Source organism: Spea bombifrons, chromosome 1 (genome assembly GCF_027358695.1).
Source record: "Spea bombifrons isolate aSpeBom1 chromosome 1, aSpeBom1.2.pri, whole genome shotgun sequence".
Taxonomy (NCBI): Eukaryota; Metazoa; Chordata; class Amphibia; order Anura; family Pelobatidae; genus Spea; species Spea bombifrons.
The window spans coordinates 3,376,268-3,385,596 of record NC_071087.1 but is presented as its reverse complement, the minus strand read 5'-3'; the positions used below and the strand labels follow the sequence as shown (position 1 = coordinate 3,385,596).

At 41.0% G+C, this 9,329-nt stretch overlaps 1 protein-coding gene across 1 annotated transcript; it reads right to left on the bottom strand.

Annotated features, from left to right (window-relative positions):
- Positions 1-267: 267 nt before the first annotated feature.
- On the bottom strand, positions 268-8,033 carry LOC128468199 (vomeronasal type-2 receptor 26-like). The gene is made up of 5 exons (XM_053449895.1): positions 7,831-8,033; positions 7,335-7,626; positions 4,588-4,887; positions 2,407-2,530; positions 268-1,217 (listed from the first exon to the last, which is right to left on the bottom strand). Exons 1-5 carry the CDS (start codon positions 8,031-8,033, stop codon positions 268-270), a joined length of 1,869 nt encoding a protein of 622 aa, XP_053305870.1.
- Positions 8,034-9,329: the final 1,296 nt, after the last annotated feature.

Here is a 9,329-nt window from a genome sequence, read left to right as displayed (position 1 = left end):
GTGAGACTCAGGATTACCTTGGCTGCGTGTGCCATCTACATGTATGTTCAACCACATCTGTTAAATACATTTACTAAAAGGGGTGGGAAATACAACGTGACATGTATTCGGAATAATTGACTTGCATGGGTATGATATGACATCATAATAAATGAAATATCTTTATATATTCAGCGTCTAGCACCGGGAGGCACACAGCTTGTGACTTTAACAGCATTTTCCATGGAATAGACAACAGAACTGAAACAGAATGGAAAATGAATCAAACTAAGGTTGACTTCCTTTAACAAGAAAAGTAAGATTTACCGTATGCTTACTCTTTATCTCTAACAGATGTGTTTTAGTGTTCATTTCTGGCTTCATTAACAATATGTAACACTTGGGGAAAAATATACAGCCCAATATCCCAGCGCTCGAAGCCAGAATGGCAAAAATCTCCACGGCCACCATGTTCTTCCCTTTGGTGCTGAGATAGGCCGGGATCATCGCAATCCAAACGCTGCAGAACACCAGCATGCTGAAGGTGATGTACTTGGCCTCATTAAAACTGTCCGGTAATGTCCGGGCTAAAAAAGCTATAATAAAACTAACAGCTGCCAGAAGCCCCATATAACCCAGGACACAGTAGAAGGCGATAACCGAACCCTCATTACACTGAACAATGATCTTAACTGGTGACGTGTGCATGTCCAGCTCATTAAAAGGAGGAGAAATTGACAACCAGATGCTATTAATTAAAATCTGGACAAAGGAACATATTAGGACAACAGAATTAGACACTTTGATCCCAAACCATTTTCTCCAGAAGCTGCCAGGTTTGGTAGCTTTGAAAGCGATACAAACCATGATGGTTTTGGCCAACAGAGTTGACACGGCTAATGAGAAGAGGACTCCAAAAGCAGTTTGGCGCAGCCTGCAGGTGATATCCACAGGACGACCGACGAACAGAAACACACAGAGGAAGCTCAGCATGAGGGACACCAGGAGGATGAAGCTGAGGTTCCGATTATTGGCTCTGACAATGGGGGTGTCCCGAAAATAAATAAATATTCCCAGTACAAAAATTGTCATTAATGAAAATGTTACAGAAAGAACTGAAAAGACCAGAGCCATAATATCCTCTTTGTACGACAGAAATTCATAATTCTTCGGAACGCACTTTATTTTTTTCTGGTCTGGACATTCGTTATCAGGGCATTTCTGGCAGATGTCACTGTCTGTAATAAATAGGGGAACGTTAGGTCAGAACCTTACTGAGTACTAGGTAGGGATATATTCTACTGAAGGGGGACGCTTACCTGTTACTCATTCCCACCCTGCAGTTCCTTCCAAGATCAGAACTACTTGGCAAAAAAAAAGGAAACCAGAAGTGACGTATTGTGCAGCCGCCATGTTTCTGGCATTTCCTATGGGCACGCACTACGCAGCAGCTTTAGCGTCAGGATTTTAAATGTCCGTACGAGCAACTCTATTGGTCGCCAGCAGGGGCCTTCTCTGCCATCAACCAATGGAGTGCACCTGTACTTCATTGGTTCATGGCAGACAGGCCCCCTGCTAGCGACCAATAGAGTCGCTCGTACGGACTTCGTAAAATCCTGGTGCCGCAACTTGGCCGGCAGAAACCACTGGTCTCCCTGATCTAAGAGTTAAAGGTATGTACGAACGACTAATAGAGTCGCTTGTATAGATCCTTAACTCCTGAAGCAGAGAAACCATGGTCTCCCCAGGCCAATTTGCGCCGTCAGGAGTTAAAGGGCCATGCAAACAACTCTATTGGTTACCTGCAGGGGCCTCCTCTGGCATCAACCAATTGGGCTTGCACGGCCCTTTAATTCCTGATGAGGAACTTGGCCTGTCTCCTCGCTTCAAGAGTTATCATTGTGCTAGTGAGTGTTATCTTTGTTTTCGTGGCTTTTTTGGTATTTTTTTTACCTTGGCATGTTTTTGACCCTGCTTGACCGTTGCCTGCCTTGACCTTGGCTTTGTTTTGACTCCGTCTCATCTTATCCCTTATGTACCTTGCCTAGAATTTGGCTCCCGAACAGGATCTTGTTTTTGAGATTGGCCTGGCTCCTGACCTTTGCTTCGGAATTCTCTGAAGCTGTTCTCATTTACTTCCTGTGTGGTCAGTTTGTGTACCTTCTATCATGCTAGTGCTTCTGGTGAAGAGCAGCAGGGAACCCATCAGAGACCCCCCATAGATGCTCTGCCAGGTCTGTTTCATTGAGCGATCTGGGCGTTTAAATTCTTTTAGATGTAATAATGTTGCAACCTGAAAAAAATAATCTACCCTTCCCCCACGTAGCATCTTATTGTATAATGGCTGCCGATCATTCACTGCTTCATAAATGACAGGCTGAAATATCTACTCCAAGGAACCCCCTTACGGCAACAACCCCGTCCTACCAATCTTATTGGACACTTCCCCCTCTGAACATGGAACACAGCGGTAGCAGCAAGTGCGATACCCTCTACCAGGGGCTTTTCTGGATCCCGGAGGACAATAGTCATTACATCGAGCCTTTGGAACCTGGGAAAATAAGAGCAATAATATTATTATTGTTCCCTAATACTGAATCTAAAAACCCATCCTTGCTCTGCCTTTTTTTTTCCCAATTCACTATGAATGTTCTTATATCTGGAGCCCAAAGTGGAAGTGACGCACTTCCTTAACACCCATATAATGTCCAAATCTAAATGGTATCATATATATATATATTTAATTGTATTTTTTATTTGATTCTGTTTGGTTTTAAAACATACATGAAAGTAAGATTATTTTTTATGGTTCTGTATTTAGCATCACTCATGTAGCTTTCTTGGATTTATAGGCATCCCGAGGAGGGATAAGAGGTAGCTCGAAAATGGTACTGAAGTATTCTTATTCTTCCTTCTTCATCTAAATAAACTTCATAGGCTCCCAGCTGTCTTTCATTTTAGCATCACTTGGACTCGAGCCCCTGGCTTACCACCAATAGCTTCCCTCTCTGCATCATGTGAACTGCCATTACCTTTCCCAAAAATATACAAGTAAAACAACGTCATTCTTTCTAATCCCGAAAATCTTTTCCGATGGTGTTCTACTATTCTATTTAGAACTGCCATTGGTCGATGACTAAAAGATCCTATATTTCTAGGACAGACCCATTAATTGCGTGCCAGCTCAGCGGAATAGTGCGTCTGATGGCAGCCAAAGTGGGAAAATAGGCAACATGGAGAGGGCACCATGACCTATCACAACACTGTCCAGGCAAACGGAACTTTGAAAGCATGACCACATTGGCATTTGTATCTCAGGACACATGCATAAACACTTCAAGTGAGTAGCTGATTCCTTTCGGGGAGTTTATACACCCCACATACTGCCGGGGGCAGCACTGTACGTCTTTGGGTCAGCATTGGGTGAGATGTGAAGTTATGTGTAACTTACTTTGCCAGTTTTCCAAATGATTTGTCTTCTAAAGAAATGGAAGTGGCAGATGTCAGACAGAGATGTATACAGCTTCCCGATAATAAGTTTCTCTAATTCAGCCTTTTTTTGTTTTATTACTAATTTCCAGTTGGTCAGACTGTAGACACTGGGGATCTCTCCTCTCTTATTGAAGAACTTTTCCTTCCCAAACCGGTCTGTGTAACGCACTTTACTTACATACCTGTGGAGCTTAAAAAAGGGAAGCAATTATGGTGAGTTTTGCCATGAACGCTTCTCCCTCCTGCAGGTACTTTGTAAGTATACAGTCCCAGGCACATAGAAATAGACCTCCCAAGTGTCCATGTTTGGACCAAGGTCAGTGTGTCCCGGATGTCCGTATTCTTCTAGGAGCCCGGAATGGTTCTGTATCTCACTGCTTTACTGAGCTATTAGTTACAATAATTTGTACAGAAACAAGAAATGGGTTCATAAATTAAGCTGTGTAAATAAACAACCAGAAGGCTCAATCCTGGAAGAACATGTACCTGCCCATACCACCATCCATGGTCTCTAAGGTCTATTGACTAAAGAGTCCGACTCGCAAAGTCACTCAAACCAACACACATATAAATAGGATGTAGACAATCCCTTTCCAGATAAATACTCACCCTGTTCCTATAATCATATTTTCCTTGATTTATGTCCATGGCAGTCATGCTCAGGGACAGATGCATATTGTGTAAAGCATGCGCCAGGGCATAGACCGCCGTGTACACAAGATAAGTTTTGCCTCCAACAGAATAATTCCCAGCATCTGTAATGCGTTCTATCCCCGTGCAGTTTACCGGAGTTAATTTATACAAATTCATAAACAATATATACTTTCTTATGTTTCTTGTAAAACATCTGAAATATTTCAGCCATATGTCTTCAAGAAATGGATCATTTGGGCTGTTCGATGGATGGACGTTGTCAATAAACATGTCCAGGTCTTGCATGTAAACTCGTTGAGGTGTGAAGCTTATACTTCCATTTAATGTTCTCATGGCGCTTAAACTATAATGAAATACAGATGTCCATGAATCTGGAAGGATAAATGTAATATTTTGGAAGATTGATATGGAACTTTCTAAAGTTTTCATACAGCCCAAAGAGCATGTGCCACAAGCGATTACAACTTGGCTCCTTGCTTTCTTGATAATAGCAAAATCCTTTAGATCATTTGCAAAGAAATCTGACATTGTAATGATAAACTCAATGCAGATCCCACTCCTGGTGATCACGCGACTCAACTCACTGAGCTCCCTCTCTCCACGCTCATCACCTGAGGTGATTATTCCAACCCAATTCCAATCAAAATGTTCCAAGAAGATTAAGATGCCTTCGTAACGAGTCTGCTCATCTTGAAGAGTTCGGAAGAAGTAAGGATAAGATACTCTGTCACTGAGCTGTGGATCAGATGTCCCGTAGCTTATCTAGGCAGATAAAGAGAAGCGTTTTAACATTTTTAATAACAAACAGCAGAAGACATCTCTGTCTCTCCCATCTCATAGACTATGGGTAAAAAACAGTACTAAGTTTCCCAAACATTGGTGTTGGTATTGAGCGAGTTTCCAACTGTGTCTGCTAAGAACATAAAGTAGGGCTAAAATTCACCTCTCGGTGGGATATGTATTCATGAAAAACTGCTTAAACTGGTCAAAATCTTGACTTGTGTTCCAATCATGAGGTGCGACATGTCTGCACTCGTCCTGGATCATCCACCAGTGACAGCCTTTATTAGTCTACTTCCCACATCTTCTAGTTTTGGAATATTTCAGATTCTGGATGTGCTATGTGGAGTACAAACCAGCGCCTACCAAGTAAACAGGAACAAAAACCCAGGAAATTACTGAACGCTAACAAAAACATTACAATAAACCCATCTGATAAAGGGGGAGATGTGGTCATTATGAACACAAATGACTACATGAAAGAGGCACGTAGACAACTCTCTGAGAACTGACACTACAGCAGACTGAAGGAGGACCCCACCAAACCCTACAAAAGAGAGCTCACTAAAAGCAAAACGTGCCCTCTAATAACATTTCATACATCAAAATGATCCCCAGGGATCCAGATGTAGCCTCCTTCTGTGTGCTTCCCAAAATCCATAGAGATAGCAACCCTGGAAGGTCTATAATACGAGGAGTTGGCACACTCATAGAAAATATCTCCAGCTGGGTGGGAAATATCCCGAGACCTCTTGTAAAAACACCAAGCTATGTCCACAACTCCACTCATCCACCAGGATACCACACAGAAGAACCATTTCAATAAATGCCTACAAGATAACAAAACAAGTGAAACCATCATAATATTCATGAAATTCACACTCATTCCTACATGGATACATTATATTTGTTTAGGGAATTTTATTACTGGGCACAGCAATGGAAACATGGATGGCACCACAATTTGCCAACCTATTCATGGCAAAAGGACAGGCATGATTCCTGGCTATCTTTGACCCCAACCCCCTAGTCTATCATCACTATATAAACAACATCCTAATCACTATTACAATTACGCAAGTTCCACTCGACAACAAAACGGCAACTCAGCTACCTACAGGAATCAGAAATAACACCAAACCTTCTTAGACCGCAAATCGATGGACAGGCCGAGTTACCTCAACAGCAACGCCTTTCACCCAGACGACACCAAAAGATCTAAAACGTACACCCAAGCCATAAAATACAACCGCATTTGTTTTGAACCCAAAGACAGAGATGAACAACTAAAAGATCTCAGGAAAGGTTTAATTGGGCAACGATACACAATCGACAGATAATCAAATACAAAGAGGAACAAATATACAGACACAGGAACTCAGAATTATGTCATAATGTCACAAAGTCAGGCCAAGTGTTTTTTATAGTCTTTTTACTTTTTTTTTTAAATGAATTTAGTTATTTTCATTAATAAATTATTTTTTAACTATTTAATATTTTTATATAGATTTTTATTGTATTTTCATTATGCTATTATTTCATTTTTAAATACTAGCGGTGTTTTTTTTTTTTTTTTAATACCGTGGTGATTCCTACAGTATATAGCACATATATTCATTCCTTGGTTTTAACTCATGCTAAAACGTGACGCCCTTAATTTTGGTTTAAACCTTTTTTTTTTATTCATTTATTTATTTTCATTCATAAATTGTTTTTAATTATTTATTTTTTTATATATTTTTATATTGATTTTTTATTGTATTTTCTTTATGCGATTTCATTTTTAAATTCTATGGTGTTTTTTTAAATACTGTGGTGATTCTTACAGTATATCGCACTTAATCAGCTAACACTTCAGTAGCGATTTATATTTTATATATTTTTATATATTTATATATATTTTTATATATTTATGCTAAAATTTGACGCCCTTAATTTCGGTTTAAACCTTGTTAAAGGATTTAAGCCCCGCCATCTATACAATCGGTCTTATACAGACACATAGTCTGTGGCGGTCTATAGCACCAAAAGAGACCACTGTGGCTAATTCTAATTTCATAAATGTATGAGCAATTTCTGCTTCAAATATTCCCGAAAAAGATACCTACATAGTCTGAAAAGCTTGCAATCTATTAGACTTCAGTTAGCCAATATAGGGAGCATCAATTTCTTTCCTATGGCTAACACGGTACAGATCTATACCTAGAACACCTATAAATAGGTAGTCTTTATAATCGATTTTCCTAAATTTAGCAGCCAAAATATACCATATTTTACCAATATATGGCTGGATATTGCTTTATTTATCGGCTGCGTGGCGAATACATTTTTTAACCAAGTACAAGCTAAAAAAAAGTCAAATTTTACCTATTTCGTATAAAAAAATCAAAAACAGGGCTCTTCTACCCCATCGCACAGCTGCCACTTACCTGGGGGTATCCGTACACACTCAGGATTTGTGCCATGGGGAGCGTCGTGAGAGATTGTCGATCCCCAATAAACCCGGCAATGTTACCCCGTCCCGGGCAGGAATAATTCGGAATTTCCCACTCAGTTCCAGACAATATTTGGATGACGTCTTTTATGGCTTTTTGTGCGCTTCCGCAAGAATCGTACGCGTGGTAACCCAGGGTGATATCGGGTAAAAGATCCGGATCTCGGTTAATCTCATCAACGGCAAAGGTGAAAGCCAGGAGATTCTTGTATTGTGTGAGGTCTATACTGTGGAAGATGACACGATTAGACCCGGTATTGGGTTATTAGTATATTGGGATTCCCATATAAAAGAAAAAGTACAAATTTTACAGAATAGTGATCGAGCAGCTCGCCGTGAGCGCTGTCATTGCCAGAGACCCGGGTCACTACAGAGATGTCTCATCTTAATGCATCAGAAACATATAAGAAGTAGGGAAAATGCCCACTTACTATGTACACAGCATTAGTTCAGGTCCAGGTGTCCCATCACGATTAACCAGTTCCCTTAAATCGGTATTTACAGTAAAAACTCCTCCAATGATGATGTCTCCTTTCTGGTAATATTTATACTCAAACACGCATTTTTTCCCACTAAGAAGACACCCAGGAGCCGATGTTCCAACTGTGGACCAGAAGAAGATCTCCAAGAACATTGTGAACCCATTAATAATAGAGAATGGAAGATGCTTGTCCATCATAACGTCTCCTGTCCTCCTCGGTGCAGCTGATCTGCAGGACCCGGAATATATCTCTGTTCAGCTGACTTTATATTAAACCAGGCGGCTGCGGCGCATATAAAAATATCAAGTTCTAAATTCATTCATTGGGATTTATTCTCTCCATAAGTGACTTAAGGTCTCAAAGCAAAACAGACATCATTCACCAAGGACCAAGCTCACAAAACACTCAGCAATCTCGGACCTAAAGTTTTGTTTAAGTTTCACATCAATAAATTTTAAACTTTCTGAATACTTTACTGATTATACAGGATATCAAGTTAATAAATTCTAAGACAGGTCTATACTATAGGTGCCCCCCCTAGATTACCCCCCACAAAATTTGGAACCCCCTGCTGAACTTGGAATGGACACCAGGGGTGGACTGACCAGGGCTAGACCTAACATGGGACCCAGGGCGGCGGTTTGACTGGGACCGCAGTCTTTTCTGATAGAATTATGAAGAAGCTGTATCTCTAATTCTCCACAAATCTATCGGACCCTCTTGTGCACTTCCGCAAAAAGACGGAGCCAGGGAGGGAAGAAGCCTCTTCCCAAGGCCTTGGTGTGTGGCTGAAGTGTAGACCACCAGCAGGAGAGGTAGTGTCTAATGCTATTAACCACTTTTTAGGAGACTGAGGGGGTTAGAGATGAAAAAGTCATGGAAAGCAGTGAGTTTGTTGCACTTGGAGTGCGCATTCAGAGGGGGCAGGATAAAGGGGTGCTGGGGTTACAGTGAACTGGTTTGAGATTGGAGGGATTGCGGTTGTTTGTGTTAGTATGGAAAGTGCTTGGCGGAAGCAGTTTGGAAGGCTGGGTCCAGATTTGAAGTTTACTCTGAGCACAGAAGGTGGAGGATACAGACCAACAACAAGTGAGACTGGGATCTATAGTAATGGGTTGCCTTTACATGAGATTGGTTAGTGGTGGGGAGAGTTTGAAGGAAGAAGAGAAGGGCATGTGAGTTGAGATGGGATCAGGAACTGAAGTAAAGGTGAGGTGTGGACTGTGGAGTAGTTGTCAGAGGAAAGGGAGATGAAATCTGGAGTAGAGGTGCAGATAGAAGGAGTAGAAACAAGTAGGGCATCATACTGTGAGTAGAATAATAGGAGTGCCAGTGAAGATGGCGTTGCAGTCCCTGAAGTTTTCCTACAGTTAAACTCCAGTGTAACTCCTATCATCTGTCCACTTATGATGAGTCCACTCCAGTGTAACTCCTATCATCTGTCCACT

Excerpts from the sequence above, each read along its gene's own strand:
- LOC128468199 (XM_053449895.1), bottom strand. The coding sequence starts at position 8,033 with ATGTTCTTGGAGATCTTCTTCTGGTCCACAGTTGGAACATCGGCTCCT. Across the intron at positions 4,888-7,334 it reads GTGTGTACGGATACCCCCAG|ATAAGCTACGGGACATCTGA; the intron begins GTAAGTGGCAGC and ends TTATCTGCCTAG. Across the intron at positions 2,531-4,587 it reads AGAAAGCAAGGAGCCAAGTT|GTTCCAAAGGCTCGATGTAA; the intron begins GTAATCGCTTGT and ends TTATTTTCCCAG.